Below are 23,425 nucleotides of genomic sequence, written 5' to 3' on the forward strand. Positions count from 1 at the left end.
AAGAAAAAAATCATTCTCCCATTACTTTTTAAAAGATAGCAAATCTCCGTTTCCTTGATTCACTCTGCATTTTCCGGTTCTTGAAATACAACGTTCACTACGTGGTGGTCGCTACGCATCGACGTCCGCCGCTTAGCCTGGTACTACACTGCCGCAACCTGCCGGCTGTCGCCACTGCCCCATTCGACGATTGCACGCGAGCAGCACACGTGCAGCGCTGTGCGCTCATGAGCCGCGTGCAACGTTTGCCCGCTCCTGCAGTCTAGCCCATGCGGGCTTCGAGTCTTGATTGTCACAACGTTCGCGAGAAACTTCCAGAGGATGGTAGTTAATTATCCAGAAATCTATTAATAAATTTCAAGGTATCCAATTGTAGAGGCAAATGAACTGCACTGCGGAATCATACGTCACTTTCTCGGTGTTTGTGGTAAGAGTCGTCATTACCTTTTTTTGGTCTTTCTGTAGTTGTTTTCCGTTTCGGATCTACAGAGTGTTAATTGCATATTTCGTTCCTCCCCTCTCCTCCCCCCACCCCCGGTCCTCCAGTACTAACGAAAAATATTGTGGTATAATCATAAACAAAATGCTTAAAATGTGTGAAGGCATTCCTGATTCTTTTCATTAAAAATAACATTCTCTTGCTTATTATGCTGTATCATATTCAACGTAAACTTTTCCAAACTCGACGTTGTCCTGGTGTATAAACGTGTATGCACAGTTGATAATGCGTCATAACATTAATTTTCTCTGACACTGAGATAAAAGATTATTATTGACGGCGGCGGCAAAACACACCATTCGTCTCGCATATCTCAAGACGTCTCTCACCAAGCTGTCTTCATACCGCGCAACAGCCTTACAGAATACCACATATTTTCCGCTTATTGCACTCGCAGACACTTGCAGGCAATAAACTCATATGAACTGGACATCTTTAACTTCTGTAGTCCTGTCTACCTCAGTTGCGTTTAACATTACGGTATATTGTTAATTTTTACTTGTTGACCGTCTAAAAACACTCATTGAAATACAATTTTCGTGCCATATGCGTCTCGTCTTTATTCTCTGCAAGGCATCTTCAGTGGCCTGGAATACGTGCATATTTTTACTATTTCTTTTACATTTTGGGACAGTGTACACTGAAGAGCTAAAGAAACTGGTACACCTGCCTAATACAGTGTAGGGCCCGGGTGAGCACGCAGAAGAGCCGCAACACGATGTGACATGGACTCGACTAATATCTGAAGTAGCGCTGGAGGGAATTGACACCTTGAATCGTGCAGCACTCTCCATAAATATGTAGAGTATGAACGGGTGGAGGTCTCTTCTGAACAGCACGTTGCAAGGCATCCCAGACATGCTCAATAATGTTCAGGTCTGGGGAGTTTGGTGTCCAGCGGAAGTGTTTAAACTCAGAAAGAGTGTTGCTAGAGTCACTAAGTAGTTGTTATTGAGTTGTGGATTGTCTCACTGTCCTGCCGGAATTGTTAAAGTCCGTGGAAATGCACAATTGGCATAAATGGATGCAGGTGATCAGACAGGATGCTTACGTATGCCTCACCTATCAGAGTCGTATCTAGAGGTAGCAGGGGTCCCATATCACTCAAACTGCACACGCCCCACACTATTACAGAGCTTCCACCAGCTTGAAAAGTTCCCTCCTGACATGCAGAGTCCATGGATTCATGAGGTTGTCTCCATATCCGTTAGATACAATTTTCCAGTCATCAACAGACCAATGTCAGTGTTGAAGGCCAGGCGACGCGTAAAGCTTTGTGTCGTCAAGTGATCAAGGGTACACGAGTGGGCCTTTGGCTCCGAACGCCCATTTCGATGATGTTTCGTTGAATGGCTCGCACGTTGACGTTTGTTGATGGCCCAGCATTGAAATCTGGATGACCCAGCAATGAAATCTGCAGCAGTTTGCGAAAGAGTTACACTTCTGTCATGTTGAACGATTCTCTCGGTCGTCGTTGGTCTCGAACTTGCAGGATCTTTTTCCGGTCGCAGCGATGTCTGAGATTTGAAGTTTTACTGGGTTACAGATATTCGCAGTACACTCGTGAAATGGTCCTTCGGGGAAATCCCCACTTCTTCGCTATGTAACATTCCCACTACATCGCTATGTAACATCGCTCGTGCGCCGACTGTAACACCACGTCAAACTAGCTTAATTCTTGATAACTTGCCATTATAGCTGCAGTAACCGATCAAACAACTGCGGCAGACAGTTGTCTTATATAGGCGTTGCCGAACGCAGCGCCGTGTTCTGTCTGTTTACTTATGTCTGTATTTGGATACGCATGCCTATATTAACTGCTTTGGTACTTATATAGGTAATAAACAGTTTTCGTAGTTGGGTTTTCTATGGCGTAGTAATATTTTAAATTCTACGTACATGCTCCGTGGATAATTTTCTACATTTTGTGCTTTAGTTCCATTTTTGGCGCTGTTTTTCTTCTTGTAATTGCCATTTGCGTTCTTGTTTTCCACACTTCACAGCACTAGGAACTGAACACTTATATTGATGCTATGATTTGGTGTGTGTTGCCGACTATCGGATGTTATTGCGAAAGATCGAACGTTATTGCCAACTTTCGGTACCACATTGAAGCTGATCTATCGAATAATTAAAACCAAACCATCATATTCGGATTTGCGCATCTGGTCCATTTTGGATAGCTCCACTTTCTGACATCACTCTCTTAATACAGTATATTTGTGGCCCTGACATTTCTGCTTATCTCCTGTCTGACTTGCGAGCTTAACTGGAATAATTTAGTACCGCAAATTCTGCTATCTGTATCGCAGAGTTGAAGGCAGCTCCTCCGTTGGCTAAGATACACTGCTCTGCTTGTCGTAAATTGGCTCTGTGTTACGATGAAAATGTTTTGCGGAAAAATACGAAGCCTGGAACTCTCGTGACTAAATGTATTCGAAATGTATTAAAGCTATGTTTAGGTGCGTCAGTGTGTGACTGCAGCTAAATTGATTTTATATGTAGTCACTTGGCCGCGCTCGTGGCTATTCGTGTCACATGGTGATACGATGTGTCTGTATCTTGGTTATACGTCAACGGTGTGGTACAGTGCAGGACACCTTTCAGATATTCAGGTAGTCTGAGTCTGAATGATGGCCAAAGCTTGAAGATTAGTAAGATTTCGTGCGTGACGTGATCGAGCTCTTTGAATTTCATTGAACCTGTGCTTATTTTAGACAGCGTATCGTGCACAGTGTGTATGTGACAATAATCAGTAGCGTTCTACGCAGAACCGGTCCCTCGGAACAGTCTCTACATCCGCAAGCCACCTTACAGTGTTGTTTCGGGGAAAGGGGGAGCGGGTTACTTCGGACACATGTCACTTATCCCCTCCTGAATGGTGCACGAGAAGAGTGACAATCGGCAAGTCTCTATTTGAGCTCGATTTTCTATGTTGTTACCATCGTAACCATTTCGTCAGATATACTTGGAAGGAAGTAATATATTAGCTCAAATCTTCTAGGAAAATGCGTTCTCAGAATTTCAACAGGAAACTTCTCGGAAACTCGGTTGCCCTCAGCAAACGAACCCGTGAGGAAACAAGCCGCTCACTTTTAAGTCTGCCGTTGCCTTACACAATAACTGATGGGGTCGGTTTTCTGTAAGCCACGTCATTCGTGGGTGAATTTCATTTCCTCGGGATTGTTCAAAAGCATCTCAGCGCAGGACGTTTTTCTGCTACAACTAACCTGGTGTACGAAACTTAAGGACGACGCGTAATTGCTAAGTGACATTCCACCATCAGCGTGTTTGATGACAACTTTTGGACAGGGATTGCCGTATGTGGATGTGCTGCTACTCTTGACCCCAACGCATTCCACACACGCTCGATGAGATTTATGTCTGAGGCCAGTCCATTTTACGAATGTCGTGTGGTTCCAAGAGCTCCCCCACCTGCGCAGTTCAGTGCAGTCGCGCATTGTCATCCATAAAAATAAAGTCAGGGCGAATGCACACCTGAAGAAACGCCATGCGGAAGGGGTACAGAGTCACAACAACGGTACCCGGTGAGTGCACCGTATTCAAAGATTTCCGATGGTGCCAGGAGCATAAGGACTGGACCAAGGACGACTGGGGCCGTGCGCATTTTTCATATGTGACCAGATTATGTAGTGATACTAGACGTACCCTCATGGCAAGAGATGCCCCAAGAAACATAGCCCAACATGGTGGATTTGGTGGTCCAGTTATGGTATGCAGAGACAATGTTGCACGGGCGTCTTTGAACAAGGTGCGCTCACTGGTCAGCGTTATTGTGACACAGTACACCTTACATCGTCTAGTGGTAGCGTCTTTGACTGTTAATCAAAACATCCTAGGTCGCTGGTTCGAACATCGCCACTGCTTAAAGTTTGAATAAAAACCATCAGCAGTGGCGGCCGAAGACTTCCGGTATAAGAACTCACCCTCGTTCTGCCAGCGGCCTTGTCAGAGAGGACAGAGGAGAGGACGGAGTTTCAGGACACACCCTTGCACTTGGCGTGGGAAACTGCCCCTAAAAGGCGGAAGAATCGACAATGGTCAACAGCATGAGGATGCAGAAGGTAATGGAAGCCACTGCAAGGAAGACACGTAACTAGTATCCACAGGACGTGGGACCTGTAATTGAAGAGGTATGGTGATGACAAGGCAAAAGATTCTGGACTAGTCCCCCATTCGGATCTCCAGAAGAGGTCTGCCAAGGGGGAAGTGACCACGAGAAAAAAATAGATTAACCAACGACAGGATAACGTTCTGCGAGTCGGAACTTCAAATATCAGAAATTTGAACGCAATAGGAAAAGGAGAAAATCTGGAAAGAGAAATTCAAAGGATTATTCTAGGTATAGTGGGAGTCAGTGAAGCGAAATGGAAATAAGACAAGAATGTCTTGCCAGATGAGTAAATGGTAATAGAAGCAGCAGCAGAAGTGGATCAACAGGAATAGATTTAATAAGGAATAGGGAATTACTGTGAACAATTCACTGATAAGGTTGTTCGCATCAGAATCAACAGCAAACCACCGCCAACAACAATAGGTCAAGTATACCTCCCAACGTCACAAGCAAGAGAGAGAGAGAGAGAGAGAGAGAGAGAGAGAGAGAGAGAGAGAGAGAGAATGTGTATGAAGATATTGAACTGGTAATTCAGTAAGTAAAGGGAGATGATACTCCAATATCCTTGGACTAGAATGCAGTTGTAGGGGAAGGGATAGAAGAAAGAATTGCGGAAGGAAAAGGGTTTGGTAGTAGGAATGGCAGAGGAGAAAGACTAATTGGGTTCTGCAACAAATTTCAGTTGGTAATAATGAATACTCTGTTCAACACTTACAACAGGAGGATGTATACCTGGAAAAGGTCGGGAGATACGAGAAGATTCCAGCTGGTTTAACTCTGGGTCAGACAGAGATTCTAAAATCAGATAGTGGAGTGAAAGGCGTTCCCAGGAGCAGATATAGATTCAGATCACAATTTATTAATGATGAAGAATAGGCTCAAGTTGAAGAGGCTAGTATGGAAGAATCTAGGTGCAAAGAAGTGGGATACGGAGCTACTAAGCAATGAAGAGATGCGCTTGAAGGTTTTCGAGGCTATAGATACTCCAGTAATGAATAGTTCAGTATACGGTTCGGTTGAAGAGTAATGGACATATCTAAAGAGGGCAATGACAAAACCAGGAAAGAAAAACACATGTACGAGGAAGGTAACTTCGAAGAAACCGTGGGCAACAAAAGAAATACTTCATTTGATCGATGAAAGTAAAAAAAATGCTCAGGGAAATTCAGGAATACAGAAATAAAAGTTCTTTGGAATGAAATAAATGGGGAGTGCAGGTAAGCTAATGTAAAATGGCTACATGAAAAATGTGAAGTAATCGAAAAAGAAATGTTTCGGAAGGACTGACGAACATGCAGAAAAGTCAAAACAACATTCCGTGAAATTACGAGCAAGTGCTGTAACAGTCCAATGGGAATTCCACTGTTAAATGCAGAGGAGAGGAGAGGTGGAAAGAGTACGTTGAAGGCCTCTGTGAAGGAAAGGACTTGTCTCATGATGGGATAGAAGAAGAACTAGGAGTCGACAGGGAAGGGGTAGGGGACCCAGTATTAGAATTTAAGAGCTTTGCTGGACTTACGAGCAGATAAGGCAAGAGGGATCGATAACATTCCATGGGAATTTCTAAAATCGTTGGGGGAAACAACTAAGCGAATATTGACGTTGGTGTGTAGAATGTACGAGACTGGTGATACACTATCAGACTTTCGGGAAATCATCATCCACACAATTCTGGAGAGTGCAAGAGCTGACAAATGCGAGAATTATGCGTGTGGGATACATTGGGAAGACGTATTGGAGCGTGTCCATGTGCACCAATGATCATCCAACAGCTGTCAACTGCACTGCCGGGGGAATGGAAGGACCTGCCACAAGAACTACTTATCAATCTTCTGGCCAGGATGGAAGCACGTTGCAGAGCCCGCGCTACCGTCCGTGTTGATTACACACCCTGTTAAGAACCATTTGGCGGCTTTAGTGATATCCAGGGAACTATCATGAGTCGCGGTGATTTGTGTGGTTACTGTCTTTGAAGAAAAGTGTCATTTCTCTTCGTCTCATTCTGTATTTATTTCAGTTACCTTTTGTACTATACCGTAGTAGTTCTATGTGTGGTCCAAGTTTCAGCGAGCTGTGTTACTTGGCAGTGACACATGATGGTAAAGTTACGTTCGCCCGTAAGTTCTGCACACCGTGTGCAGTTTTATATGACCCTCTTTGGATCGCTGCCTGTACATACTGTTTGTTACTTTACAGTCTCTGGTATTGATTGCCCCGCTGTCTGCTTTCCTTCTTGTACCTTTACCTGATTTAGCTAAATTTTTCGAACATGACTCCATAGACAAGGGACGCAACAACAGCTAACTCCATGAATTATTAGTTAAAAACAGACACGTAACGAACGCTTGTATAAATAGTAATTATTTCTAAATTATTACCTCTTTACGATATAATGGACAATATGGCTTATTGGCGCCATGTCAGAAAACTATGGTAATCAGTCTTCTCATTAACAATCCCCGTAAAAAATAGTGAAGCCATTTTATAATCTTCATTGCAATAGGGTCCGCAGCTGCGATGATCTTGTGATGCCTTCCGCTAAAAATTTATTTATTTGACGACGTGCGATTGTGCAATTTCGACCTTAGACCATTTTCCAAGTATTTTGTAGAATAATCGTTAATTACCATATAAATCTTTGCTCCTATTTTATAAATATGAGTGCATATAATAGTGGTAATACAAACTGCAAATATTTTTTCGTTATAAAGGGAGTATGTTAGTTTGCAGCAGTTGGAACAACATCACAAAATCATTTAAAGAAGTCATTTTAATTCACTCTTTATAGTCTGGGAGGCGACAAGGGAAGAAGAAGAAACCGCGGGCAGCAGTGAAATGAACTCTTTGAGAGAGAATCCTTGACCGGAGAAATCTCGCAACATGGTGACAATTTTTTCGCAAACCTGAACAGAAAGATTGCTATTACCATAGGAGGTAGTTTACAGGTTGTGAATGTTTACTGTGTTTGAGTGAAATGCTCGTTTCGTCTGCACGTCGGAGTTACCGCAGCGTCGGACCAAATCCTTCTGGCTGCCACGACAACCATTGATGCACTCATGGTGACGGGCTGTGCGCTGCTTTGCCGACTGAAATTGGAAACATTTGTTAGGCGGACCCGAACTAATTCTCTACTCGCCTACACTGTCAAATCAATCGAAATAAGGGCCGTCAGCCTCACTTTAAGTCGCGAGACAGCGTCAAACTCTCAGTAATATGTTATCAATAATGAAAGCCCTGCAGGAATCGCAACAGTTCACACAAAGATACCAAAATCCGACCACCGGACTACAGTATGTACACCGTCAACAGCTCATACACCGCTGCCAGTTGACTCCTAACAACTCCAGACGATAGTCAAACATCCCCGACCACCACCACCACCACCACCTCCCCAAAAAAAGGCAGAGGTGCGTGAGTAAAGGAAAGACTTTGGATACAATATCTGAGAAGCGTCTTGTAATCAAATTGCGTGCTTAGGGAATATAGTCTGAATTATACGACTGGATTCGTGATTTCCTGTCAGAAAAGTCACAGTGTGCAGTAACTGACGCAAGGTTATCGAGTAAAACGTTTACCGTTTAGTAAACTTATCAGAAGATCAAAACCAATTTCAAAACGATTCACGAAATATATACGCATGGTGCGAAAATTGGCAATTGACTGTAAATAATGAGAAGTGTGAGGTCCTCGACATGAATACTAAAATGAAACCTTTAAACTTCGGTTGCGCCCTAAATCAATCAAAACTAAAGGCCGTTAAATTTAACTAAATACGTAGGAATTGCAATTACGAAGAACTGAAATTGAAAACAAATACATAGAAAACGTTTTGGGGAAGGCGAGCTAAAAATTGCGTTTTATTGGCAGAACACTTAGAAAATGCAACAAATATACAAAAGAGACTGCCTACACTACACTTGGCCGTCCTCTTTTGGAGTTCTGCTGTGCGGTTGGGGTCCTTACCAGATGGGATTCAAATGGTTCAGAGCACCATGCGACTTAACTTCTGAGGTCATCAGTCGCCTAGAACTTAGAACTAATTAAACCTAACTAACCTAAGGACACCACACACATCCATGCCCGAGGCAGGATTCGAACCTGCGACCGTAGCGGTCACGCAGTTCCAGACTGAAGCGCCTTTAACCGCACGGCCACACCGGCCGGCAGATGGGATTAATGGAGTACATCGTTAAAGCTCAAAGAAAGGCAGAACGTTCTGTGTTAGCGAGAAATAGGGGAGAGCGTCATGTACATGATTTGGGGTGGACATCATTAAAACAAAGGCGTTTCTCGTTGCGGCGGGATCTTCTCACGAAATTTCAATCACAACCCTTCTCCTAATGCGAAAAATTTTGTTGACGCCGACCTACATAGGGAGAAACGATCATCATAATAAAATAGGAGAAATGAGAGCTCGCACGGAAAGATGTTGGTGTTAGTTTTTCCATGCGCTGTTCTAGAGTGAAATAACTTAATTATTGTTAAGGTGGTTCGATGAACCCTCTGCCAGGCACTTAAATGTGATTTGCAGAGTAGCCATGTAGATGTAGATGAAAAAGTCTCACAATTGACACACTTTACACGGAAACAGATGCAACTGATGTTTCAATAAAACCTCGTCACTGGCGATCTAGTTACAGGTTTTGCGATCTGATGGAACGGGTCTGCCTCCTGAAATACTTGCACGCGAAACACTCCTCTGTATGGCAGCTGCAAGTTCAACCCGAAATCCACCATCGTGCATGGGAGACGCGTTTTCCGAATCTCTCGCATTTCCACACTCCAGTAAATAACTCAGGTGATCACGACGCATCACTACCAGCCCTACTCTCGTCCTCTCGCTCCTCCTCCTCCCCGCCCCGCCACCCCTTGGAACCGGTCCCCAACCCCACGCACACTACCCTGCCCTCTCATTTCCGAAATACAATCAGGAAAACGAAACCTGTACGCCAGAGGTCACATGGCCTTTCCCCCCTCCTGCTTATAGCATTTCTGTAAAGGGCTGCTTTCTTGCAGCCATGATGACTGGGAAAACACCGGCAGTCATGGAGGATTTTCTCGCCTCTAAAACAGCGTAGTTTTTCCCGACCACCACCCAGTTGGGAGGAGTGGGCAACACAAGGTTGTCATCTTGAGGCCGAGCAAATTCCCGTTCCAGCTGCAGTCGGGAACTGGCTTAGATGGCACCTGTGGACAGGGTTAGTATAGGTGTTTCCGCCTATTTACTCCTATGTCTCTGCAGTAGCTCGTGTTGAGCCTCGGTTCCGTCGTCAGACGGATAGCGTAGTGTAGACGCAGCTGGCGAGTGCGAGTGAACGCCCGCAGGTGTAGCGTGTCCGGTGCGCGACGCGTCCTCCGTGCCTTGTCGTTGGGTCGGCCTGCCCCCCGGATTGGAAGGGAGGGGAGAGCCAGCCAGCCGGCTACGCGGCGGCATCTGTAGGGCTGCCGCTAGCCGTCAGTCGCCCGAGACCTCTCGGAGTGTCGAGTCGATCAGTCGAGTCGTGCCGCGTCGCGTCGGTTGTGCCCCGCCCGCCGCGCACACCACGTCGCATCGCACCGCACCACAGCAGGTGGGTTTCGCTACACGAATTAGCCGCCCGACCAGAGGTGACGCGGAACGGTTGGCCCGTCTCGCCACTGTTTTAGGCCTCGCCTGACCGGAAGCCCAGCCCAGCGTAGCGGGCGCCGCGCCCAAGTTCGCGTCGCGCCGCTCCCCGGGGGAGCTGTCAGGCCGAAACACACAGTGCCATTTCTCGGCGTGTCTGACGAGCCGAAGGAAGGTGCTTCACCGTCTGGCCGCCGGGGCTATCTTTAGCCGTTGCCTCACCGTTACGCAACGCCACTCCACGGTGCCGCGCTATGGTTCGTGCAGTTCGGTTGGGTGCGCCCTTCGCTGGGCCCCTGCTCACGCGGCAAGGACGCACTGCGGCTTTTTACGAATTGTCAGTCGGCTGATGGTGATTTGCGAGGACGCTCCAACCATTATTTCCACCGCTGCTTGGCCCGGCCGCGCCTGTACTCGGTTTGTGACGTGGCAGGAACGACCTGTCATGGGGGTGGGCTTCCGCCGCCAGTGAAAGTGGACGGCTTGCGGAGGGAAAGCAGACCGGCCGGACCGGAGCTGCCCGCTTCCGCAAGCCGCCCCCTGAGAACAGTCGCCCACGTCAGGCCGCTTCCCACGTCCGCCAGGTCGGCGCCGGCTGTTTCCCAATCCCGCTCTCAGCACATTGTCTGCCAGTCGGACAATGGAATCTTTCTGTCGTTCGCATCACATTACTGAATTTTAAAACGTCTATGGTATACGATAATTCAGCAGGCTCTTTTATAGATGATGTGTCGAAAACACTGGCGAGTGTGTAGACACCGCAGTGTTTACGCCCTAGAAAGAGACTGAGATAGTAACAGCGTACTGTCCGATATTCCTACGACTGGGTACACATCGCCGCCAAGTGTCTCCGTCAACTGGGCTACAACAAAGCCCATTCCAGTGGCTACTTTCGCCGTACTCCTATATCTCTTAGCCCTTTGGAGACACGCTTCATGACTGCTGTTACAAACCTCCTGTTTGGTTGGCGCGACTCGGCAGAATTTCCTCTCCTGTGCCAACCTCTTCATCTAATTCACATACACGCAACGTCATCAATTATTTATGGAATATATTCCAATTTCTGCCCTGGCTCACATTGTTTGCACTCTTCGGCGCCTTACCTACGTGAAAGTTATTCCCTGAGATCGTAACACGTATCCGATCATCCTTTCCCACATTCTAGTCTTTGGTGGCTACATAGTCCCTTCCTTGCCGATTTTGCGGAGAATATTCTCTACTCTTACAAGTCCATTCAATTTTCGGAATACACAGCTACACTGCATCTCAGTCGGTGCTGTGGTCAGTGTTAAAGAACGTGCCTAGAAACACAGAAGTCGCGGGATCGAATCCTGGTCGGGGCTGTCCCGCTTTAACCTAGCCTTCACCTCTCAACAGTGTGAGAAGACGCCAGGAAAGTTTCCTCAAGTTTCTCCCCTTCATTTGTACATAACGGTATACTCAAATGTGTCTCTTAATCGTTTTAATTTCCTAGTATCAGTCTCGACATCTCAGTTTTGTACTCTTTCACTTCCAGAAATAAGAACTGTAAAGGCAGTGCGTTTACAAAACGTGTGCGTCTCTCGCTGAATCTTTTGTTCCGAATTTCGTGTATGGTACAACATATCACATATTTAAATGATCGTGCTTGCTACTTGATATGATCTTCAATAACTATTTTCCTTCGCACTGGCCCTTTACCTTTTAATGTCGTGGTCTTTATTTTGCCAGCAAAATAAAAAGTCCATATTATTTCTACTGTCCTGTCACATTGACACATGCATAGAAATTGGATTTATTGTTTTTCTTTTTTTTGTTTATCTAAAAGACTAGCAACACTGAAATGTTGATGGACTGATATTTGTGAAAATTCCTTTCAATTTTTCACGTTTCTGCGTTTTTATCAGTTAATTACACGAATCCAAGCATCATCTAAATAAATAACTGGCCACCAGAAATCCAGTGCTCACATTCCCATGAAACTGTAATCTTCTTTGCCATTATTTTTCTTTTGTACCACAGTAGCCGCAAACTGCTGTTAATGGTATCGCAGATATTACTGTTTAACGCATTTCTCCCCCGTACACACACTTGAAACCCATTCCCGTCAGTATCCTGCCCCTCCTCCATAATTGGCACGTCATCTCGAGCTTTTAAGCTAAAGACTCGCAAGCGTGGCACTTGGTATTCTCCTTTGACATTGTCACTCTCTCCTCGTCCTCCTCGCAGTCTTTAAATTCACTAACGTTAATGTAAAGCTGCCGCGCCCATTTGCAAAGTTTGAAGATGTTTTTTGCCGCCCCCTCGCACGCCGGTTCTACGTAATTATAGCGAACGTTGGACAGGTCTTTGCAGGTATTAGTGCCTAGTCACGAGATGACGTTAGTTCTACCTGCGCCCGGGACCTCTGTCGGCATTGTCGACCAGTATGAAACATGATCGTTTACTGCTCCTTCAGCCTTGAGTGTTGTGCTTACGTGCGGCGGTGAGTAAGCGTTCTATAACAGATGTAAAGACCCACACACAACCTTGCCAACGTCCCCAAGTCCTCTCCAGTTCGGCACTACGGATTCTGTTGCGCACAAAGTTAGTCTCATTCTTTAAAATGCTTTGTTTACGCGAAAACTTAAAAAAAGTGTGTGAAATCTTTTGGGACTTAACTACTAAGGACATCACTCCCTAAGCTTACACACTACTTACCCTAAACTATCCTAAGGACAAACACACACATCCATGCCCGAGGGAGGACTCGAACCTCCGCCGGGACCAGCCGCAGCGAAAATTTTAGATTGTTCGCTTAACTCTGGTGATTCCATATCTAACTGGAAGACCTTTTCGATAAGTAAGAGGAAGATGAGAGAGGTGACCACCTTTGAGTTGATGATTCCACTAATTGGTGTAATGCCCTGTAAGTGCATGAGAGTTGCAGTTTTAACGCAAACAATTCGTTTGTGTTGCAAAAGTACTACTCGTACGTCAGACCTTAGCACTGTCCACCGACTTTCATTAAGAGGAATACGTACATACGGCCTTGAAAACGCGGCAAATGAGACTTCAGGTTCACGACTTGTGCAACCGCAAATTAATTGTGTGGAATGAAAACGGAGCTATAATGCACCGAAACTGGTCTGCAAAATGGAGATATTTTGTAAATGTTTTCCCTTTTCTATTGAGAATCGCACCAGTGTACCACCCACGAGATTCGGTCTTCAAAGGTGGCACAGTAAGTCTGTTACCTCTGAAGGACGAGACGCTGTTGCCTAGAGGTCCTACTGCTGCCGATTTTACCAAGAAAGCGGAGTATCTGAACTCAGCTGGCCAGTGGTTTATTTAGACCTGGATTCACACGAATGGCACTGAGTTTCATAATGGCAAAATGACTGTGTGCGATGGCTTCACATGTATGGTACGCTGTAGCTCTCTGTCTCTTTCTACTTCATCATTTACGTACATGCTTCGCAAGCTAATGTGCAGTACGTGTCGAAGTTTATTTCCTACCAGTAGTCTTATTGTCCTATTCCGTTGATGTAATGGCTGTATGCTTCTGAACCTGTCGTAATCTGCGGTATCTTATTCTCATAATCCGTACACGAGATATGCGATGGTGGCAGCAAACTTAGCACAGTTTTCCTGGAAAATTTGTTATCTGAATGTATCCAACAAGCTTTTCGCGATTGCAGCGTCGTCTTTCCTCCAAAGATTCTCAATTAAGTTCCCCCAACCATGTCTGTTACACTTTCGTATGGGACATACCTACCCGCTACCATCTCAGCAGCGCATCTTTGATTTCATTCTGTATCTGAAGTGATGCCTACTTACGGACTTCAAAGATAATACTCCTGGAACTGGTGACACGCGCGTCTTGTATGCTATTTCTTTTACAGACGTGTTGTCCTTTCCCAGCACTTCCATTCGCCTTCCATACTACGGGATCCCGTGTTCGTCTTATTTCGTAGCTTTTCTCATTTTACCTCGAAATATTTAGACGGCGTGACGTGCTGCAGATGCTCCCCACGAATGCCGTAATCGGGTCTTAGGGAGAGCTGCTACATATGGAAGTTTGAATCTGTCCTGGAAGCGTACTCGCGTGGCCCAAGTGGTCAAAGTGACCGCTCGCTATAAGCGGGAAATCAGCGCTCAAATCCAGGCACGCCACACTCATGTATCGCGAACAGCTGACGTCAGTATAGATTTTCAGTGGCACTGTCTGTTCGTTCAGACATGCATGAGCGTCTGAAGAACATTGTATTGTGAAGATACACACACTGTAGAAACACACAGATTAAAACCATCGATGATGAACAATCTTGGTCTGCTGCTGACCTTACATGGCAGATATTGAGACCATTAGAGGTTCTGTTACGCTTCCCTGGGGACGACTGATATTGCTAACGTTACATTCTGACGTTACCCGTCCATTGTAACATACTGGATTCTTTTAGTCATAAATTCATCGAGCCAATCGCATATCAGAGAAACAAATTAATACTATCGTACCTTGTTTATTATTCGAATGTTGCACAGTATAGAACACCTTTCTGACATCCGGAAAGGCGGAATCTACATGTTCACCTTCATCTACTGCTTGAACGATATCGCACCTTAAGTGTAGAAAGACGTGGATAAAATTTGAATTGTGTGGAATAAATTGCAGCTCTCTTTGTTCGCACTATTAACGGTGAACATCTTGCGCACGTCTTGTGGTCTAAGTATATAGGGGCAATACTGAAAAGCTACATGAAATGGGACGATCACGTAAAACCAATGTCAGAGAGGGCGAATAGAAGACTTGGATTCGTTTGAAGGGTTCTGGGAAAGAGCCGTGCATCTTTAAACGAAACAGGACGTAAGACTCTAAAAACTGAACTAAACTCCGCCCGAACAGGCCTTGGAAGACCTACCGGTACCGACCGGCCGCCGTGTCATCCTCAACCCACAGGCATCACCGGATGCGGATATGGAGAGGCATGTGATCAGCACACTACTCTCCCTGCCGTATGTCAGTGTGCGAAACCGGAGCAGCTACTTATCAAGCAAGCAGCTCCTTAGTTAGCCTCACAAGGGCTAAGTGCACCCCGCTTGCCAACAGCACTCCGCAGACCGGAGGTCACCCATCCAAGTGCTAGCCCAGCCGGACAGCGCTTAACTTCGGTGATCTGACGGGAACCGGTGTTACCACGGCGGCAAGGCCGTTGGTGGATGTAAGACGCAAGTGAGGTCAATTCTAGAGTGTCCCTACCAAGTAGGCATGATTGCAAATGTCGAAAGAATTGAGACACGCGTTGCTAATATCGGTGTAGCCCATACGGATGTGTACCAAAGATCTTCGGGTACCTGAAATAAAATTTCTTGGGAGAAAGAGGAAACCTGTTGGGTAAATTTAGGTGACCAGTACTGAGGTGACAAGTCTTGGGATACCTCCTATTATCGAGTCGGAACTCATTTTGCCCAGCTTAGTGCAGCAACTCTGTGTGGGATGGACTCAAGTCTTTGGAAGCCCCTGCAGAAACAGACATGCTGCCTGTATAGCCGTCCATAATTGCGGAAGTGTTGCCGGTACAGGATTTTGTTCACGAACTGACCTCTCTATTATGTCCCACAAATGTTCGATGGGATTAAAGGCGGGTGATCTGGGTGGCCAAATCATTCACACAGTTGTCCAAAATGTTCTTCGAACCTATCACGAACAAATGTGGCCCTTTGAGACAGTGTATTGTGATCCAGAAACACTCCATAGTTGTGTGAGAACATGACGTCCATGAATGGCTGCAGTTGTTCTCCAAGTAGCTAACATAACTGTTTCCAGTCAATGATTGGTTCAGTTAGACCAGAGAACCTATTCCATTCCATGTAGACACAGCCCAACTAACTGAAATGACTCATCTTACCAGACCACGGTTTTCCAGTCGGTTCAAATGGTTCTGAGCACTATGGGACTTAACATCTCAGGTCATCAGTCCCCTAGAACTTAGAACTAATTAAACCACACTAACCTAAAGACATCACACACGTCCATGCCCGAGGCAGGATTCGAACCTGCGACCGTAGCAGTCCCACGGTTCCGGACTGAAGCGCCTAGAACCGGTTGGCCACAAAGGCTGGCAGTCGTCTAGGGTGCAGCCGATATGGTCACGAGCCCAGGAGAGGCGCTGCAGGTGATGCCGTGCTGTTAGCAAAAGGCTGTCTGTCGTCTGCTGCCACAGGCCATTAACGCAGTTTCGGCGCACTGTCCAAACGGTCACGTTTGTCGTAGTCCCACATCGATTTCTGCGGTTATTTCACGCAGTGCTGTTTATCGAATAGCACTGCCAACTACGCAAACACTGCTGTTCTAGGTCGTTAAGTGAAGGCTGTTCGCCTCGGCGTTGTCAGAGGTGAAGGCTGAAATTTTTGTATTCTCGTTACACTCTTGACATTGTGTATTTCGGAATATTGAATTCCCTACGATTTCTCAAATGGAATCCCCATGCATCTAGCGCTAGCTACCATTCCGCGTCGAAAGTCTTAATTTCCGTCGTTAGGCCATAATCACGCCGGAAACCTTATCACACGAATCATCTGAGTAGAGATGACAGCTTAACCAATCCACCGCCCTTTTATACCATGTATACGCGATACTACCAGCATCTGTATATGTGCATATCGCTGTCCCATGACTTTTGTCCTCTAAGTGTGTATTCGAAGAAGACTGTAGAGCTTAAGCTCCCAGCATCGTATATCTCGCTTGGGGTCATGAGAATAAGAGAAATAAGGACACAGACAGGCATTTTCCCCTTCCTGAACACGCGAATAGGAATAGAAAATTAATAATATTAGTACGGTGTACCCTCCGCCGTACACGGTGTAGTGCCTTGCCGAGAATGTCTGTAGAAGTAGCACTGAAGTTTGCTTTCTCGGGTACTACGTACCCTTTAACGGGCCCCTGCGAGCTCCTCGTAAGAAGGCGTTATCTGGCGCCTTATCGCGGTGCGGCCGCGGCGCTGCGCCCGCTTTCGGGCGCGGCTCGCCAGTGCGAGATAGACCGCCGCGCGACGTAGGCCGCTTCCCCTCGCCCCTCGCCCAGCGTCCAGTCACCTCTGGTCAGCCCAGCTCAGCGCAGCGCAGCCCAGCCCGGCCCGGCTGACCGCGGTTCGGCGTCTCGCGCAGCCATGACGGTGACACCTGCCGCCCCGGACGGCGGGCCCTCGGCGTCGGCCAAGCTGCTGCTGAGCGAGCGCAACGGCAGGAAGGCGGCGACGCTGCCCCCCGGCGCCGCCTCGCCGCTGCCCGCCGCCACCGCAGACGCCAAGGCGGCCACGCTGCAGCCCGCCGCCGCCAAGAAGAGCAAGAAGGCATCCCTCGCCAAGGCCGCCTCCTTCTCGGAGGCGGACGCCGACGCCGACAAGAAGGTCGTCAAGCGCGGTAAGACCCGGACCGGCCCCGGCCCCGTCTCGCTTCTCATATTTATGTATACGCCTCGTCGGTCCTCCCGTCCCATTCACGGGCGTGCCCGGGGACGCAAGCTTACCTTATAACGGGAAAGTCTATCAGCTATTCGACTCTTCGGTGTCAGGATCATTCGAGTTCTTGAGCTGTAACATATCGGCTCCTAACATCAAACTTGTCTTGTTAGTAGTAATAATAATAATAATAATCTTCAACTTTTGTAGTCCTGTCTTCCTCAGTTGCGTATAATATTACGGTGTACTGATAATTTTTTACTTATGGACCGTCTGACAGCAACTGAATAAAACACAATTTTAGTGCCATACGCGTTTCGCCTTTATTTTCTGCAAGGCATCATCAGTGGCCTGGAATGTGTACATATGTTGGCTATTTAATTTTTCATTTTTGTCACCGTGCCTATAGGTTATAAACAGTTCTGGTGGTTGATATTTCCTATTAAGTAGTAATTTTTTGAACTGTACTTACAGGTTGCGTGGATAATTTCTTACATATTACGTTTCTTACATATTACGTTCCTTTTGCATTCATAAGAAGAAGAACAACACAAAAAAGGCAACAAGAGCGTAATATGTAAGAAATTGTCCACGCAACCTGTAAGTACAGTTCAAAACATTACTCCTTAATAGGAAATACCAACCACCAGAACTGTTTATAACCTATAGGCACGGTGACAAAAATGTAAATTAAATAGCTAACATATGTACATATTCCAGGCCACTGATGATGCCTTGCAGAAAATAAAGGCGAAACGCGTATGCTACTAAAATTATGTTTTATTCAGTTGCTGTCAGACGGTCCATAAGTAAAAATTATCAATACACCGTAATAATAATAATTGCTATTAGTTTGTTGCGATTTCCATAAGCTTAATAAACACAACAGGTACACACAACAGATAATACCAATACTATAGTGTCCATTTACAACACTCTGCCAGCGCTGTGCTATCTTTTTGGTTCCGCGACTGTAGAAATCACGTGGTTTCGAGGCGAAGAACTCGTCAAGCCATGTGGAGCGCATTTTCATCCAGAAAGTAAGTTTCTTGAAGCTTGTTCGATACAGCGGAAAAGGTGAAATCTGTGGGAGAAAAATTGTTGAATAAGGTGACTGCGGAATAAGTTCCAACTCCTGTATAGTCTTTCTTGTCAATATAACAGGATGCGGGCAAGCGTTATACTGGAGTAGAATCACTTCACGCAGTCTTCATCGTGGTTGTTGTTGGATTGCACCTGGAAGACGTCTCAGTTGTTGACGGCAAATGTCAGCAGTGATGGTTACACCTAGGGGAAGCAATTTGAAGCACACCATACCGTCGTCGTTCCACCAGATGCATAACATTATCTTTCGTGGATTCCCACAGGTCCTTCCACTGGGAATTGACGTTTTCGTTTGGGCTCAGCCATTCCTCTCTCTTCCGTATGTTAGCATAAAGACATCATTTCTCGTCACCATTAACGATATAGGAGAGGAATGGTCGGTGTTGTCCACAAGCCAATTGATGACGGGAGTGGAGAGATGCACATATGGCCAGCCGCTGATATTTTGTGATTTTGGCTTAGGGTCTGCGGTACCCATACACCCACTGTTTGAACTTTCCCCATTACATACAAATATCGGATGATAGTGGCGTGATCACAGTTCATCACATGTGCCAGTTCTTATTGTGGATTAACGCGTTTAAACCATCATCATCAAACCCCGATGGTCTTCCTGAACGCAGAGTGTCACTAATATCAAAATGAGCCCCCTTAAAGCATACAGATCCCAGTAAAGTGATTTTTTGTAGTTGACAGAAAAAGCCACTTTATTGGGATCTGCGCGTATTATCCCTTCATTGGGTGCCGCCTTAACGTGGCGGTGTGCCTTGAGTGCTCCATTAAAGCTGAGAGCTGGGCGGGCTGTAGTGCCAACCGGCAGGTTAAAAAACGCTGGAAGATGTCGCGGCTGAGGAACACGACTAAGTGCACCCAACCCGTTTGAACCAAAGGAGTAACAAACCAAACAGGAAGATTTACCTCGGTCGTCGCCCAAGAAAAAAGGACTGCAGCAGTTGCTGAGGAAACTGAGCAGCCGGTGAAAAGTAGCTGAAAGAATCTCAGAAGCGCAGGAATAACATTATTTCAGACGATCATCGTCATGAAATGCAACTACTTGAGGGGATTATTATAATTATAATTATAATAATAATAATAATTATTATTATTATTTTAGTATTTTTATTGATGTAATTATACCATATAATTGCTCGTCGCCATCCCTTCAGATATAAAAAAACTGCCAGGAGATTTAGTGAGCATTCTGAAAAATCCTGAAGCCTCCTACTCCTTATACGACGGCTGGATACTTTACTGATTACGTCACTGATTATCATCCTAGATGATAACTCGAAAGATGGAGCCTAAGAATTATTTAATAGGCTAGGATTTTCACGTGGGAGTCATCCTACATACCTTCATAAAGTGTGCCATGAGAGATGGTATACTTCGGTGTTAGATCTGTCATTAGAACGGCTACACACGTTTAGTTCATTTGTGACTTGTGAGGGATCGTCTAAGACCCATGACGTAACCAAGTACAGCCGACTTCCAGGATTTTTCCGAGCGTTCACTGAGTTCCCTAACTTTTTGGTGAGGGAGAGGGGGCGGACTCTCATTAGGGGCGGGCTACAAACTCAACCGGCCGATATTTCTCTTGGTCTGATCTGCCGCTCTTCCTGTCAGTAGATCAGCGTGACGTAATTGGTAGACGTATACCTTATATGAAATTTCACGGGTGGAACTCCACACGAAGTATGTGTATTTTAGCCGTAAACGTTATAAAAAGCCTGTAGGTTCGTGAATACGAAAGGTACTGAACTTGCTTCAAGAAACTCGAAATGTCAAATATACTGTCAAGGAGATAGATTATGAGGTAATTCATATGTTTTCGCTGTCAACAATCGTATAAACAATTCAGTTATCAAATTCTACCATGATGATTCACGTAAATCGGAGACCTTTGTTGAAAGGCAGTTATCGAAGCCTTACGTTGCTAATTTAAAAGTTCCTCCTCTTTACTTAGCTTCACGACCAGTGATAACATTGATCAATTTTGATAAAAATGACTGTGCAGTGAAACGAAAATATCTGTGATAGGTACCCTGTAGCATTTGTTACTGTAGGTAAAAAAAACTGCAGAAGCCGCCGTTGCTTGCGGGAACTTACGCCGTGACAAAAGCTAAAGGGTAGGGGTTTTGAAGGAACTTTGCTTCAAAGAACTCATTGGAGTGCTGTAATGTTCGAATTTGTTTTTGTGTAGTTTGATCCTCACCACTCTTTCGAAAACTTGATCGGTTTCCATAAAAGTCAGGTGTAGTACACGGTTGTTTTCTTGATGTTTCTGCGTGCTACTGAAATCGGCAAGCGTCAGTTTCTATAAAAAGAGCTGCTCTCATTTGTGAGTGGGCGACGCGCATGGGTTTAGTCGTTGATAATCCTGAATGGAGAGAACCGCACGGAAGGTGTAATCTAGTCAAGTGCTAGCGTGGCTCGTGCATGTGGGGCAGCCGTGCGACAGGCGAGCACCGTGTCACGGGCCGTGGCCGCCTTCCGCCGCGCCCGAACGTGCGCCGAGTTTGCGATGCCACCTGCCCAGTCGGTTTGTGTGTTATCGCCGCTTCTTTATCGGAATTCCGCGCGCAGAGTTGGCAACAGGATGTGGCCGGCGTCCGTAGCCGGAGGGAAAGCGCGCCGCGGCGCTAGCTGGAGCTGCGCTAAACATTGTTCTGAGGTCTGCGGTCGCCCGTGCTCCGTTCTTGTCAGGCGGAGAGAGCTGCCTGCGCCCGTAAACTGTGTTCTGGAAGGACGGCGCCGTCGACAAGTCAAGCGTGTAGAGTCTGCCTGCCTCCTGCTTGCTTGCAAACTGTGTTACGGTCAGCCGACACCCAAGTGCGAGATAAGATATCTGCGCCACTGCTCGGGCAGCCGGGTTGCCGACGCCTCTCTTAAGCTGTGTTTCTTAGGCACCTATTTTCTCGGAGGAAACAATAGAAAATCTACCACTGTGTGGCAGTGGCTCCAGGACAGGTAATATTGGCAGATACTTGCGGTGACATCATATCAATTGTTTTCCGGCCAGTTTGGACCGTACCGTGATTATGAAGTGTGATGTACACTGAAGGGCCAAAGAAACTGGTATAGGCATGCGTTTTCAAATACAATGTAAACAGGCAGAAGAAGGCGCTGAGGTCGGAAACGCCTATACACTCGTATGACAACAAGTGTCTGGCGCAATTGTTAGATCTGTTACTGCTGCTACAGTGGCAGGTTATCAAGATTTAAGTGACTTTGGACGTGGTGCTGTAGTCGCCGCACCAGCGATGGGACACAGCATCTCTGAGGTAGCAGTGAAATTGCCTCTAAGCACTATGGGACTTAACATCTGAGGTCATCAGTCCCCGTAGCGGTCAAGTGAGGATTTTCCTGTACAGCCATTTCAGGAGTGTACCGTGAATATCAGGAATCCGGTGAAACATCAAATCTCCAACATCGCTGCGGCGGAAAATGATCCAGCAAGAATGGGAGCAACGACGACTGAAGAGAATCTTTCAACGTGACAAGTGTAACCCTTCCGCAAATTACTGCAGATTTCATTGCTGGGTCGTCGACAAGTGCCTGCGTATGAACTATTCAACGAAACATCATCGATATCGCCTTTCGCAGCCGAAGCCCACTCGTGTACCCTTGATGACTGCACGACACAAAGCGTAACGCCTCGCTTGGGCCCGTCAGCACCGACATTGGGCTTTTGATGACTGGAAACACATTGCCTGGTCGTACGAGTCTCGTTTCAAATTGTATCGACCGGATGGACGTGTACGGATATGGAGACAACCTCATGAATCCATGGACCCTACAAGTCAGCAGGGGACGGTTCAAGGTGGCGGAGGCTCTGTAATGGTGTGGGGCGTGTGCAGTTAGAGTGATGTGGGACCCTTGATACGTCTAGATACGACTGTGATAGGTGACAGGTTCGTAAGCATCCTGTCTGATCACCTGCATCCATTCATGTCCACAGTGCATTCCGACGGACTTGGACAATTCCAGCAGGACACTGCGACACCCCACATGTCCCGAATTGCTACAGAGTGGCTCCTGGAAAACTCTTCTGAGTTTAAACACTTGCGTTGGACCAAATTTCCCAGACACGAAAATTAGTGTGCATATCTGGGATGCCGCTCAATGAGCTGTTCAGAAGAAATCTCCACCCGCTCGTACTCTTACGGATTTATGGACAGCCCTGCAGGATTCATAGTGTCAGTTGCCTCCAGCACTACTTCAGACATTAGTCGAGTCCATGCTGTGCCGTGTTGCGGTACTTCTGCGTGCCTGCGGGGGGTCCTACACGGTATTAGACAGGTGTACCAGTTTCTTTGGCTCTCCAGTGTAGTTACGATCATAAGAAAATGTCTCATATTCCTACAGGATGTACTATTGGTCAAAACTAGAAGAAAAGTTTTGTAGTGATCTATACAGAAACCAGTACCTATTCAGATGTGGCCCAGTCTCTTCTCTCATTCCTACCAATTTTACGTAGAAGCAGGCGTTTCACAATTCTTGTTACAGGTTTCTAGGTTTTAGGGTGGACTAAGTAGATCAAGTTTTGATTAACGAACACTTGTCCTGAAATCTACCGTTTGGATGTAAAGTAAATTTGAAGATAGGGTCGCTTTCAGATCTTCCGCTTCGATATCCGCACCCAGCGGAGGAAATGAGCTCTGATT

General features: G+C 46.2%; 1 protein-coding gene across 6 annotated transcripts in view; it reads left to right on the forward strand.

Moving 5' to 3' along the window:
- Nucleotides 1-23,425, forward strand: part of LOC126175901 (actin-binding LIM protein 2) — a 328,131-nt gene that overhangs the window by 79,006 nt on the left and 225,700 nt on the right. For 3 of the 6 annotated variants that reach the window (XM_049922959.1, XM_049922961.1, XM_049922963.1), the window contains exon 1: nt 17,352-17,619. The exons of 1 other annotated variant lie outside the window; for it this stretch is intronic. In XM_049922959.1, the coding sequence (XP_049778916.1) occupies nt 17,367-17,619 (253 nt within the window). In that variant the 5' untranslated portion in view covers nt 17,352-17,366. Of the gene's footprint in view, nt 1-10,086; nt 10,205-17,322; nt 17,620-23,425 lie in introns of those variants that run through there. 2 more of the 6 variants (XM_049922960.1, XM_049922964.1) reach the window with 2 other exon arrangements.

This window comes from Schistocerca cancellata, chromosome 3 (assembly GCF_023864275.1).
Source record: "Schistocerca cancellata isolate TAMUIC-IGC-003103 chromosome 3, iqSchCanc2.1, whole genome shotgun sequence".
Classification (NCBI taxonomy): domain Eukaryota; kingdom Metazoa; phylum Arthropoda; class Insecta; order Orthoptera; family Acrididae; genus Schistocerca; species Schistocerca cancellata.